The sequence below is a fragment of the Rhinolophus sinicus genome, chromosome 9, assembly GCF_057876585.1.
Source record: "Rhinolophus sinicus isolate RSI-liver-muscle chromosome 9, RSI-T2T, whole genome shotgun sequence".
In the NCBI taxonomy this organism is placed as follows: domain Eukaryota; kingdom Metazoa; phylum Chordata; class Mammalia; order Chiroptera; family Rhinolophidae; genus Rhinolophus; species Rhinolophus sinicus.
The window spans coordinates 35,280,625-35,294,956 of record NC_142509.1 but is presented as its reverse complement, the minus strand read 5'-3'; the positions used below and the strand labels follow the sequence as shown (position 1 = coordinate 35,294,956).

The 14,332-nt window shown below is 44.2% G+C and overlaps 1 protein-coding gene across 12 annotated transcripts in view; it reads left to right on the top strand.

Annotated features, from left to right (window-relative positions):
• The window catches only part of KDM2B (lysine demethylase 2B), a 119,741-nt gene that overhangs the window by 70,656 nt on the left and 34,753 nt on the right, over positions 1-14,332 (top strand). For all 12 annotated transcript variants that reach the window (XM_074321539.2, XM_074321543.2, XM_074321537.2 and 9 more), the window contains one exon: positions 604-690. In XM_074321539.2, coding sequence (XP_074177640.2) covers positions 604-690 — 87 coding nt within the window. The remainder of the gene's footprint in view (positions 1-603; positions 691-14,332) is intronic.

Below are 14,332 nucleotides of genomic sequence, written 5' to 3'. Positions count from 1 at the left end.
CCCCGTTTCCCTTATTCTTAACATCTTACATTAATATAGTTCATTTGTTAACAATCAACAAACCAATATCGATACATTATTATTAACTAAAGTCTCTAGTTTGTTCATCTGTCCTCAGATTTTACATCATGTCCTACATCTGTTCCAGGATCCCACCTAGGACATCATGTTACATTAGTTGTCATGTCTCCTCAGGTTCCTCTTGGCTGTGACAGTTCTTAGACTTCCCTTGTTTTTGTTGACCTTAACAGATGTGAGGAGTACTGTTCAGGCATTTTGTAGAAAGTCCCTGTTTGGGTATTAGTGGGTTTTTATGTTGTTGTTTTTTAAAGTTATTTACTGGAAGCTTACTATAGGTTAGTCATTGTGTGAGGCTTTGGGGACACAGAAGTCAACCAGGACATTTATAGACAGCATTTATAAATCAGTGACACTGACGTGGTTTCTACTGCGTGTGTGGGTGGTGGTGGAGTGGTGGGCAGGCGTTGAGTCTGTGGAGAGCCCCGAAGGTTATTTTTTTTGCTGTGTTAGGTCTGATCTCTAGCCCCCTTCAGAGACCTCCCCCATACCCTGGGCTAATATGGCTCCTTTTTTTGGCCACAGAGTGTCCTGAAGGAACACGCGGACGATGACCCCAGTCTGGCCATCACTGGGGTCCCTGTAGTCACTTGGCCAAAGAAGACTCCAAAGGTAAGACTGCAAGTTGCCCGCAGCTGGGAGACTGTTTCCACGTCCTTTCACATCTCCTGTAAGGTGAATGTCGGCACCTGTCTAAGGGGCACTACTGGGAGAGGGCACCCAGTTAAGATGGTTTTGGTGATTTGTTCGTTCCAAGCTCTTGGTTTTGTAAAAGCTTTCTTTTCCCTCGTCATGGAAACTGCAGGCAGTGCCCCCTGGTGGTCACTCAAGAAACTGCGGGGAAGTGATGCCTCACTTTTGTCATTAGGTGAATTTTCTTCCCCTCCTTCCCTTTCTTTTCTTCCCTCCCTCCCTCTCTGCTTTCTTTACTTCCTTCCATCCTTTTTCCTCCAGCTGCTTCATGGGCTGTTTTATCTTCTTTAGAAAGTAACTTTTTCTCCTTGTACAATTGATTGATGCTCCCCATAAAAAAGTCTATAGTCAAACCGGAAAGGACAGCGACACTAGGAGGAGTACTAGTGAGAACTCTAGAACTTATTGGATCAGTTCGTTTTGCCTAGTCCTCTCCATCCGTTGTCTTATTTACACTCCACCAATCCTGTGGGGTAGACACTTGTGACTCTCGTTTTACAGGTGAGGACACTGAGTCTCAAAAAGGCGAAGTCGCCCGTTAGTGTTACTGGGCAGGATGTGAAGGACAGTCTGATTGACAGCTGAGACCAAACTTTCAGCCAGTGCCCACGTAAAAGCCCACCGTCCAGAGAAAACCGATAACATTTTGGTGTGTCTCCTTCCAAAGGCTGGGCTAGGGTGGGATATCAACCCACTGATTTACCATCAATCAGTCTGTGCTCAGTTTCACCACTTTGTTCCTTTTTTTTTTTTCCAACTGGGTAACTGTGTTTCTGCAGGGCCCATCAGCTCCAAGTCAAATCGTTGTCCTTCAATCTAGTTGTGGAGGGCGCCGCTCAGCTCCAATTCCAGTCACCGTTTTCAATTTTAGTTGCAGGGTGCACAGCCCACTATCCCATGCGGGAACCGAACCAGCAACCTTGTTTTTCAGAGCTCTCACTCTAACCAACTGAGTCATCCGACTGCCCCAGCTTCACGACTTTCTTGAGCAAGAACCTTACCTTCCTCGTTTGTAACAGGGGTTATACCGTATCTGCTTCGAATGGTTGTTGTGAGGACTAAATGAGATAATGCATGTGAAATCCTTAGGACAAGGATTGACCGATGGTTAGTGCTCTTTAAATGTTAGTTGTAACTCAACCAGCCTCCTCGTTGATGGGTATTTTGCTAATTTCTGATCCCCCCCCCCCCCCCGTTATAAAAAAAACACTGTGACTAGAGCATGCACTCTGGGGTAAAACAAACAAACAACAACAAAAAAAACCACTGTGAGGAACATTCTAGATCTGTGCTGTTCAGAATGGTAGCCACTAAGCCGCATGTGTCTATTGAGCACTTGAAATGTGGTGAGCCCAAACTGAGATGTGCTGTAAGTGTAAAATACACAGCAGATTCCAAAGACTTATTCCAAAAAACAATGGTTAAAATACCTCATTATTTTTTATATGATTGCATTTTGAAATTAGGGTTGCCAGATTTAAAAAAAAAAGATGCCCATTTAAATTTGATTCATAAACAACAAGTAAAATTTTTAGTATGTTTTACACGGGATATACTTATGCTAAAAAAAGATTATTCGTTTTTCATCTGAAATGTAATTGGGTGTACTGTATTTTTATTTGCTAAATCTAGCAACCCTAGTTGAAACGATAATATTTTGGATACATTCGTTAAACCAAATGGATTATTTATTTTACCTGTTTGGGTTCGTTTTGTTCTACCTTTTAAAATGTGGCCACAAAATTTTTTTAAAAATCTGTATGTGGCTCACATTATTTCTGTTGGAAAGTGCTGTTCTAGGTTATTCTTTCCGCATTTGTTTATCTCCTTAGGGGATATTCTTAAATGTGGAACTGCTGGGGAAAAGGGCACCCGTTACTTATGGGTACTGGGTTCTAATTTCCTTTGAAGCTTAATGGGAATTTAGGTGGCAATAAGAATGGAAAAGGGTTCACCTCCCTGTCTTCTGCTTTTAGTTCCCCAATCCATGTGGGGTTTTAAAGTCGGCTTTCCCCTACTTGGGTAATAAATATAAGTGCCATTTATCAGACCACAAACTGTACTTGCAGATATAGCACCTTGAAACAACCCAGCCAGGCCCCACAGCTGCTCTGAACCTGAAGAGGAAACAGTGGCTTTGCCTCACTGCCTGCTTCCCTCCTAGCTGATGGATTGCTCTAGGGGAGAGATTAGGGTTTGCAGACCCTGGGCTTTTAAAAAAACAAACTCCACTACCCACTGTCATCCCAGTTCATGGAGGGGTCCAAATGAGCCTCTCTGGGGGAAATCAGTTCAGGACTACGGATGTGCCCTGTCTTTTCTCCATTCCTCAGGGGCTTTAGGCATTTGGAAAACAAAAGAAAAATCAATCCTCTGTCCCCCTTCCTCCAAAGGCCTGCAAACAGGAAGCTGGCTTTTGCAGGAGTAGCCTTTACCTAAGAGTCCTGTGGAGGTTATAAGCACTGGTCTGCACATGAGTGTGGTACAGGCTGGTATCAACACTGGTGGGAGAAACTGGTGCCCTTAGGCTGGTTGGGAAAGACTGAGTGTGACGGAGAAGGAAGAACCTTTGACATTTAGCAACATTTATGGGGTACCAGTCCTTTTCTTTTTTTAACACCTATAATGAAACAAATATAATTCACATACCATACTCTTCTCCCAAAGTGTACAATGAGATGTTTTTAGTATATTGAAAATGGTCAGAGTTGTGCAACTGTCACCACAATCTAATTTTAGAACATTTTTGTACCCCCTAAAAGAAACCACATCAGCAGTCATTCCAGCCTTCCCCCAGGTTCCCTTCCTCCAGCCCCTGCCAACCACTAATCTACTTTCTGTCTCTATGGACTTGCCTATTCTGGACATTTCACAGAAATGGAATCCTACAGTATGTAGCTTTCTGTGACTGGCTTCTTTCACGTAGCATAATATGTTTAAGCTTCATCCAACTGTAGCATCTGTCAGTGCTTCATTCCTTTATATGGCTGAATAATATTCCACTGGATGGATGGACCACACTCTCTTTATCCAGTCATGTGGTGGTGGGCACTTGAGCTGTTTTTATCTTTTGGCTGCTGTGAATGATGCAGCTATGAACATTTGTGTACAGGTTTTTATGTGAACGTACGTCTTCACTTCTCGTGGGTAGATACCGAGGAGTAAAACTGACTGGTCAGATGGTAACTCTATGTTTAACTTTTTGAGGACCTGCCAGACTGTTTTCCAAAGTGGCTGCACTGTTTTCCATGCAGTGGATGAGGGTTCCAGTTTCTCCGTATCCTCACCAACACTTACTGTTTTCCATTTTGATTAGAGCCATGGTAGTACAGTCTTTTCCTTTTCAATGTAGTTTGTGTTTTCTATCATTTATTTGAATTTTATGAGTGTGCAAGGGCCACCATAACAAAGTACTACAGACCGTGTAGCTTAAATGACAGATACTAGTTTTCTCACTATTATGGGGGCCAGAAGTCTGAGATGAAGACACCACTTGGCAGGATGTATTTCTGCTGACGACTCTCTGGCTTGTGGATGGCCATTGTCTCTGTCTTCCCATCATCTTCCCTTTGAGTGTCTGTGTTCTAATCTCTTCTAATGACACCCATCATAGACTGAATTAGGGCTCCACCCTAATGACCCCATTTTAACTTAGTTACCTCTTTAAAAACCCATCTCCAAATACCATCCCATTCTGAGGTCCTGGTGGTTATGAATTTTGGGAGGACATAATTCAGCCCATAGCATTTATTATAAATTATTTCAGAGCCACAAAAAGATATGAATAATATAGTAATGAATACCATGGCCCCCTACTTAGCTGTAGGAACAAATGATTACCAGTCAGCACAGCCCGAGCCCTCTGGGTGTTTCTCTTCAGTGTGTGCAGTAGTCTCCCCATGCAGGTTTTACATCTTACTGAATCCTTACAGCAGGGCTAGGAGGTGGATAGTATCCTCGCCATGGTGTAGTGAAAACTGGGGGCTCAGAGAGGTACTCTGGCATGCTTGGGGCCACACAGCTTGTGAAGAATAAGGCACTGGTCCCCAGATCTGTCCCCTGCTATGAGGAACTTAGTGAAATGTGGAGGGAAGGGGGAGGGGAGGCTCACTGCTATGTTTATGCATTTCCTGGTCGGTGGGGTTAAAAAGTTAACTGAACGGAAGAAGTAAGTAAACGACTGAGTGCCTGGGCCGCCTGGGGTCTCTGGGTTCCCAGGTTTGCAGCCGGGCTTCCTCCCAATTTGATGCAGGTTGGGTTGAAAGATCAAGGGTGCTCACTGAGGTTGTCAGGATTTGAGGTAGGGAGCGGCATTGGGTCCGGGTCAGGTTACTTAACAAGCAATTAATGATAAATGATGATTAGCTAGAAATGCTTTGATCTCCCACCTTGCCTCCTGGAGGACAAGGTCCTTTTCTGGAACTGATTAGGTGCTGTGAGGTCATTTCTGATGTGGTGTCTTTCAAATCAAAGATGCTACTGAATCACCATCCATCACCATTCACCCGATTGGCTGTTTCCACCAGTGGTGATGGAGTTGTTTGATCCCACTACAGTCTGGCCGCTTCCTTTTATGACCAGGTGGCGGAATTTGGGGGGGCCTGTCTGTGACCTTAGAACTCAGCCGGAGGAATTGAGCTTATTTGAGGCCCGACCTCTGACCTCAGTAGCGAGTTGACCTTCTGCTCACCAGTCAGACACTTCTATCCGGCTAGCTTGCTGGTCATTCACGGAGAAGGAAACTGAGGAAAGAAGGAAGGGAGGTCGAGCCACAGCTGCCTGTGGAAAGTAAGCCTGTTGAAGCATCCTGCTTCTTAATCCATTATCTCTAGTGACCAAGGCAGGCTGCCACTTGAATTTTAATTACCGGCAGTTTTTCTGGAGTGTAGAAGCAGAGAGGCGGGAGTGTGTATGAACAAGTACCCTGACAGGGGACATGGGGACAGCCCTTTTCAGCAGTTACTGAATCAGCTTCCTTATGGGGATGTTACGGGGCCACCCAGGAACCAGAGGAGGAAGCGACACATACACACCTGATGTGTGTGTCACCCTCAGTTCTGCTTTGTTTCTCTTCCCCTCCCTCCCCGGTTGGTCATTTAGATCTGGGAAGTCTGATAAGTCTAGTGTCCCTTGGGAGGGACACACACAGCCTTTCCCTGAAGGAGACGCATCTGATTCAGTGAGGGAGGCCCCCATGTACTTCTTGGTCCTACTCTGCTCGCAATTCCTGTCACAGCTGCAGTAGCTAAGTTGATGGTTTAGATTTGGGGAGGAGGAGGAGGACGATGACGGCGAGAGTGGCTACCATTTATGTTGCCTAATCAGGGCCAGGCAGTTTCCTAGAAAGACAGTATGGTCCAATGAGGACTGGTCCTCAGGCATCAGCTTTACCTCGGGAACGTGTTTAAAAAAATGCAGCTTCCTGGGCCCCACCCTGGACACTGTGGCTTGGTGGGTTTGGGGGGGGGGCAGGGAATCTGCACTTTCTAAACACTGAGCCGGTAATTCTTCTGCATGACTAGGGGGAGCTCTGGGGTCAGGTGCACCTGGGGATTGAATCCTGGCTCTGCCACTTACTAGCTGTGGGGTTGTGGGGAGTCTGAGCCTCAGTTTACTCATCTGTAAAAAGGGCTCATAGTGCCCTTTCGTCAAGGCTGCTGTGAGATGCTGTCTGTAAAATACCTCAATTGTAGGCCATCAGTCAGTGATAGCAATTATAAGTTTTCAAAATATGGTTTATAAGTCAGTGTTGACCCTGAATTGCCTTCCCATAAGGCTGGTGATTTTCTCAATAGAAATAGAGAACACAGAAGGAAGAGCCGCAGCAGAAGGGGGTGAGTTGTTTAGAGACATTTCCCACCCCTAAGTTACTCTCGGCTGATACAAAGTCTTAATCTCCAACAAGGGCCTGAATGGCTAAATTTCCCTAACGCAGTCCTGGGTGGTGCAGAAATGGCTGGTGTTTCCTGCGCGGGGGCTGGGTTAAGAAAGTGCTGCTTCTTTATCCCTTTCTCACTCCCCTGAAGGGAGAGGGTTTGGTGAGCTGGGGAGGGTGACTGTCACCTTAGAATGTGACAGCCCCTGGGGTTTCAGGCAGCTGAGGCCACCAGCTTCGTTGCTGGGCCAGGGTAGGAGGAGAGGGTGTCGAAAGTGAAGGATGTCAGGCATGTCCAGTCCTTCGACCCTTCTGTGAGCAGGAAAAGGTGGGAGAGCAGCCGCTGGTGATGGGCACAGGTGGTGGTCAACAAGCAGGGAGGGGAATCCAGGGGAAACAATCTGTGAGAGCCTTGTCTGGAATCCCCAGGGTTTTCCTAAGTGACGACTAAATCGTTTGTGGACGTGGGAGTCCAGCAGGTTCAGCAAAAACCTCTGATGAAAGAATGCCCACAAAAGATGGCTCATTCTGAACAGAGTTGTAGACAACATCAACAACAGGAAAATCCAGTTGAAAGAACATTGTTGATGGTGCAGGAATACCACCATTTCTTATAAGCTGTGACCCAGGTCTCTGGCAGGTTTACGTGAGCTCCGATTCCAACATTTCTTGGTAACTGAACCATATGACAAGGATCCCATCAGAGCCCCCTCCCGACCCCCCTTTAGGACCAAACTGAAGCCAGGAAGTGGAAGTTTCTAGAATCATACCATGTAACATCTAGGCAGGACAGATCAGTAGCTTTGCCGCTGGCTTTTTGTAAGAGGTCTAGCCGTCTTCTCCCTGTCTTCCCTCTGTACGTGTCTGTTTCCAATCTCCTCTTTTCGTAAGGAAATGGATCACTGGATTAGGTCCCGATTTTAATTTCATCACCTCTGGAAAGACCGTGTGTCTAAATAGTCACCTTCTAATATACGGGGATTAGGACTTCATCATATGAATTTTTTGGGAAAATACAGTTCAGCCTATAAACTTGTTATCAAACCTTCAGTGACTCTCCATCTTCTTTAAAACCCCTATCCTGGCCTCGAGTGCCCAAGTCTCCACCTGTAGCCCTGCCTTAGCATCTCAAGATGTCCTCTCGTCTTGTCAGAATTGCAGGGGAACTGAATTATGCTGTGTTTTCTATTTACTGGCTGGCCTTGGCTTCGCTGAGCCTGTTCCCCTTTTGGGAATTCCCTTCTTACTTCCCCATGTACAGAGTCTCTACCTTTAAGCTAAACCTAATTCCTTCTTCAGCAGGAAGCTTCCTGAGCTGTTTTCTACTTGTCCCCCCAGAGCCCCTCTCCAGGCTTCTCCAGCCGGCTCTGTGGGCTGCATCAAAGGGCTTCCTGGGCTCTCTGGCTTCTGGTTGGGCTCAGTCAATGGGAGGGACCAGTAGGCGATAGGAAGGTGGGAGGAGAGAGGCTGGGCTATTTTTCCCTCCAGCTTTCTCTGCCTGAGATCATTGCAGGTTTGTTGTTTCCTTCCACTGAAGACCACGGCTCCCGTGGCCTTCTCCAACTTTTCTCTATGTTTCTGGTAACCGTTCCCGCCCCTAGTCTATGGACCAAAGGGAGGTAATGGCTTATCATTGTCAGGAGGCTCAGGGTGCATCACCGTGCCTTGTTGGTTTCTCTAACCCTACTTACGCTCTGTAAATTGAGCCTCTGTTAAACTCTTCTCCTCGACCAGGTGGGAGGGTGCCGGGGTGCCATCCATTTCCTGCCAAGATCCTCACTGATACACTTCCCCAATTTCTCTTTTCACTGGATGTTCACATTCTGCTCTGCACTGTCTTGCATATCTGTCCTAATCCTCCACTAGCTTATTGAGACTAGGGCTCGTCTTATTTTTTCCTTGTCCATTTTTGTTCCTGTCATGTGTGATTGCTCCCAGATAGCATGGGCCCAGGAGATTGTTGAATGAATGAACTTGATAGCAAGATCTTCCCAGAGCATCTAAAAGATGGAATTAAGTTCAATCAGTTTTAGTTTCTTTGGTCTCTGACCTGCTCTCCTAATGCCTCTGAGTCCTCTCTTTGGTGCGAATAAGATTCTCTCCTTATTTTAACTTTTGTGTCCCCGTGCCAGCCAACTAACTGTTGAAAGAACGCTAAATAGAAGAGTAAGATGGGCTCCTTGGTACTCCCTAGACCTTTTTGTCCCTCAAAGTTAGGCATCCCCTTGTATCCCACTGACTTAGAAAGATCTAATCTCACCTGGGCTCTTTCAGCCATCATCTATGTCATTGTAGAACCTCTTTATTGGAACTTTAAGACAGCGTTCAACTGAAATAACCTGTAATTAAAGTCTGTAGCCTAGGATTTCTTTCTTAGTCGGATAACCTGCTCAGCTGTCTGTGTTAATAATTCCAAAGACAAACTCTTAGAAAGCAATTGCGATACTGAGAGCCCCTGCCTTCGGTGGAGTAATTAGAAAGCCAGGAAGGCACTGTAAATGATTACTTTCCTTTATCATGGTTATATTTCTGGAACAATGGCGTATCCTTCAGACATTTTTTTTTTTTTTTGGTCAAACGTCATCGTATATTTCCCATTTTAAGAGGAGACACTTGATCACTGACACTGGGAGTAAGTTGTCATGTTCTCGCCCCGCTTCTCTATAATTTGGCTTTGTTAGAAAGATGGATGTGTGTGCAACCAAATGCTGTTGTCAGATAATCTGTTCTCCACATTCAGGTGATCTAGAGAAAAAAAGGGCATGCTTAGGTGAAAATGTTTGCATTGTTTAATTTTACTTCATGTGACAGACAAGGTGGGAAGGTATTTTTGGGGACAAAGAAAGTGGGAAGTGAAAGCGACAGTAAAACCTGCTCTAACCCACTGACCTTCTCCACCAACAAGTGTAGATGACTAAGCAGCAAAGCATTTGCAGTTCAGAGATAATCTCACGTGAAAAAATGATTTTTTTTTGGGGGGGCTTCCTATTTAGATTCATTTCTCTCTCAGTTAATGTTTAAGAGACAAAATGGCTAGAGAGGACTGGTTGGTTTGATTGTTCCCAGTTGATTGACTCTTCCGGAGAAGAGTGTTGTTTCTTTTATTTCTTTTTATCACTTTTTAATTGTGGGAAAATGTACATAATGTAAAATTGACTATTTTAACCACTTTTAGGTATACAATGCAGTGGCATTAAGTCCATTCACATTGTTGTACAACCATCACCATTATCCACCTCCAGAACATTTTCGTTTTCCAAAGCTAAAATTTGTCCCCATTAAACACTAACTTCCCAGTCCGCTCCTCTCCTCAGCCCCTGACCACCACCCTTCTATTAGGTTGGTACAAAAGTAATTGCAGTTTCTGCAATTATTTTTAATCTTTTAAACCACGGTTACTTTTGCACCAACCTAATATTTTCTGTTTCTATGATTTTTGACTACTCTTAGCAGTACCTTGTATAAGTGAAATCACACAGTATGCCTTTTTTGTAACTGGCTTATTTCACTTATCATAATGTCTTCAAGGTTCATCCATGTTGTAGCATGGGTCAGAATTTCCTTCCTTTTGATGGCTGAATCATATTCCATTGTATGGATATATCACATTTTGTTTATTCATTCTTCTGTTGATGGATGCTTGGGTTGCTTCCTTCTTTGGCTATGGTAAATGATGCTGCAATGAATGTGTGTATAAACATTTTTTCAAGTCCATCCTTTCTTTTCTTTTGGGCATATACCCAGAAATGGGATTGCTGGATCATATGGCTAATTGTATGTTTAATTTTTTGAGGAGCTGCCATACTGTTTTCCACAGCAGCAGCACCATTTTACATTCCCACTAACAGTACACAGGGTTCCAATCCTTGCCAGCACTGTTATTATTTTTTTACAATAGCCATCCAAATGGGTGTTATTTCTTTTAACTCACTTTAGTTTTTATGCTGAATTATTTTAAAAAAAAATATAGACATCATGATGTTCTACTCCTTAATACTTAGGTTTACATCTTTGAAAAAGAAGAATATTTTCTACATAGCCGAAATAATGTTATTGCACTTAGCAAAATTTATAATTCTTTAATACCATCTAATGTCTGGTAATACTCAGATTTCCCAAATTGTCCTTTACAGCTGCTTTGCGCAAACCCGGATCCAAACCAGGACCACCACGTTGAATCTGTTATTAATTCTCTCTTTTAATTTAGACGTTTCTCAGGACAGTGATTTGTACAGAAGATGGAACCATTTGTCCTGCAGAATATGCCACTTTATGCGTGCATCTGATTACTTCCTTATGGTGTCATTTATCCCTTTTTCCCTTTTTCTTATAATTTCTCTAAATTAGACATTAGATCTAAAGCAGGGGTGTCCAAACTACGGACCGCGGGCCAACTGCGGCCTGCGATCCATTTTTAATTGCCCGGCAGCAAATTCCAAAAATATACCAGAATATGGCCCACACATGAAACCTGGGGGTATTGCATTTCTTGGTTTTAACTCTAGGTGGAGCTACTGAGTGGATCAAGGCAGTTCCTCTACAAAACAAAATTAAGGAAAGAAAAATTTTGCCACAGCGCACTGAAAATGACAACACCAAAGAAATGCAAGATAGCAAGTGAGTGTAGAAAATTTCAGACACGGTGGGAAAGTGAATACTTCTTTATGGAAGTCAAGGGGAAGTGTGTGTGTTTGATTTGTAATGAGAGTGTCGCGGAGATGAAGGAGTACAATGTAAGACGACACTACGAAACCACACATCAGACCTACTTGTCCTACCCTGGTGTGGAACGAGAACAGAAGGTTAAGCAGATGACAACTATCTTGCTAGCTCAACAACAGTATTTTTCCTGTGCCAAAAAAACTCAAGAAAATGCCACAATAGCCAGCTATGAGGTGGCTCAACTCATTGCCCAGCATGGGAAGGCTTTTTCAGATGGTGAATTTATAAAACAGTGCCTTACTAAAGTCGCAGGAATAACGTGCCCAGAAAAAAGTCAAGAATTCGACAGCATTAGCCTATCAAGAAACACAGTTGTGCGGCGAATCGAAGACTTGTCGGCCAACATAAACCATCAACTGTCAGACAAAATGTGTGCTTTTGATTTCTACTCCATTGCATGTGATGAGAGCACAGACGCCAGATACCGCACAGTTATTAATTTTTTTGCGGGGAGTTGACAATAACTTTTGCGTTACAGAGGAGCTGCTTGATCTCAGCAGTCTGAATACCACAACAACGGGTAAAGACATGTTTGAAGCTGTGTCAAATGCAATTGACAAGATAGGACTTAAATGGGACAAGTTGTGTGGAGTTACAACGGATGGAGCTCCAGCTATGCCAGGCGAGCGCAAAGGAATGGCCTCTGGTGTGCGCCCAGGTGCAGGAGAGCGGAGGTGAGGCAGTTAAAATGCACTATATCATCCACCAAGAAGCACTCTGTGCAAGACAGCACAGCTCAGCGACGTGATGAACACTGTTGTGAAAACGGTAAACATAATTCGAGTACGAGCAGTCTACCACAGAGAGTTTCAAACTTTCTTACCTGACGTTGATGCTGAATATGGGGACCTGCTCTACCATTCAGAAGTGCGCTGGCTAAGTCGCGGCTCTGTGCTTCGGCGGTTTTATTCTCTGAGATCAGAGATCGACCAGTTTTTGAAAGAAAAGGACCGACCTCTTCACGAGCTGAGTGACCCTCTATGGTTGGCAGACCTGGCGTTTTTAGTTGATCTCACTGAACACCTCAACACACTCAACAAAAACCTACAAGGCAAAGACCAACTTGTACCGCAGCTTCACACACACATGAAAGCATTCTGTGTGAAGCCCCGACTGTTTGAGGCACAGTTGCGCACCTTCAATGTCGTGCACTTCCCCATATTGTCCGAAATCAGATCTGCGTTTCCAAAGGCCGATCTCTCTGATAAAAAGGGGAAATATATGTCTGTGATCACATGTCTCATGACAGAGTTTTCTCAGCGCTTCCAAGATTTTTCTACCATTGAGAACGATATCAAGCTGTTCGCGACTCCCTTCATGACAAATGCAGAGGAAGTGGAAGCGAGTCTGCAATTAGAACTTAGAGAAATGCAGTGTGATGATTCTCTGAAGAATCAACGTCAGCTTCTCTCCTTACCTGACTTCTCCCGGAGCTTGGAAGAAGCCAGGTTTCCTCTGATGAGACGCCGCGCAAAAACAATGATGAGTCTTTTGGGTTCAACATACATATGTGAACAAACGTGTTCTCTGATGAGGCGGAACAAAAGCAGATTGAGAACCAAAATGACCAACAACCATCTCTGTGACGTCCTTCGCATCTCAACCAAAAAACTGACTCCGGACCTGCCAGCAATGCTGCAGGCCAAAGCGCAACTTCATTTTTCCCACTGAGCGCAACCATGTTCCCCTGAGTTCAAAATACATTACACGTTCCATGTGTTATTAAGCCCTATTACTTAATAAATGTAATCATTTTATGTTGGTCGCATTTTAAAAACAAATATTAGTTGATCTGTTTACAATCCAAACTTATTTGCATAACAAGCTTGAACTATAGTATATAATTTATTTTATATCCCCACCCCCTCCAGGTCTGTCAAGGACCACCATCCAGAAGCAATCAGAGGCAGCTGTTTTGAGAATGAACTGCCAACCTTTTCTGTTCTAAAAAAAAAAATCCCATTCATGAAAAGCAATGTTGTAGGCTGATTGATTTAGTTTACTTAAACAAACCAGCTGAGGCAATACGTACTTCACCTTGAGTGAGTGGCCCGGCTGTTTGTGTATTTTACCGCATATGGCCCTTGGTGAAAAAAGTTTGGACACCCCTGATCTAAAGGCTTGGTTAGATTAAAGCTAAATATCACAGTTACTGGATTAGAGTGGTGATGGTGGTCTGAGTCCCTTATGTTGGTCGCTCTTTCCTCTGAAGAACAATCTGGAAGGGGATGCGTTTGTCCCCCTGCTTCCCTCCACCATTCACTGATAGTTTCAACACTCGTTGATCATTCTTTCCTGTATCAATAGTTTTATCAGGAGATGCTGAATGAAGCTTTGAGGCGTATCGTCCGCCTCTATGAATTGGCTGCCTTTCTTGCCCAGAGCTGCCCCTCATCTATCAGGGCTGCCCTTAAATACCGTTCCTCCTGAAAAAGTAGCATGCACGCTAATTCTTTCCCTTTACAGACCCATTTTCAAAGTAAGGAGTCGGTTTAATGGCAGCTTCAAATGGTGACAGATGAGTTTTGTCAGGCTTTTTCTATTTTGAGTGTCATGATAAACTCATGGATTTTCATAGATCCAGGGGGATTTTAAAGGAAAATTGGCCTGCTGGAGATGAGCCGCTTTGAAAGAAAAGCAAGACTAAATCAAGAGAGGCCCCTGGCAGGAGAGAGAGATGCAAACCATTCCCCTAGTCACTCCAACCTGCACAAATGTGCATTTGTCAGGCCTGCATCCCTGTGAAAGTGAAAGGTGTTAAAGTTTGTCAGAGCCTATCAGCCCCCACAGTGACTGTTAGCAGCCCATTGAAGAGGTGGTTCAACTATCTGTTTGGTTTGGTTAGTTTCAACATGCCCCAGGGTTTAGGGCAAACATTCCCAACAGGTTACCTTCTAGGGATAGGAACGAACTAAGATCACTATTAAGTGATGGCTGATATACCGGGGGTGCCAAAAAAAATGT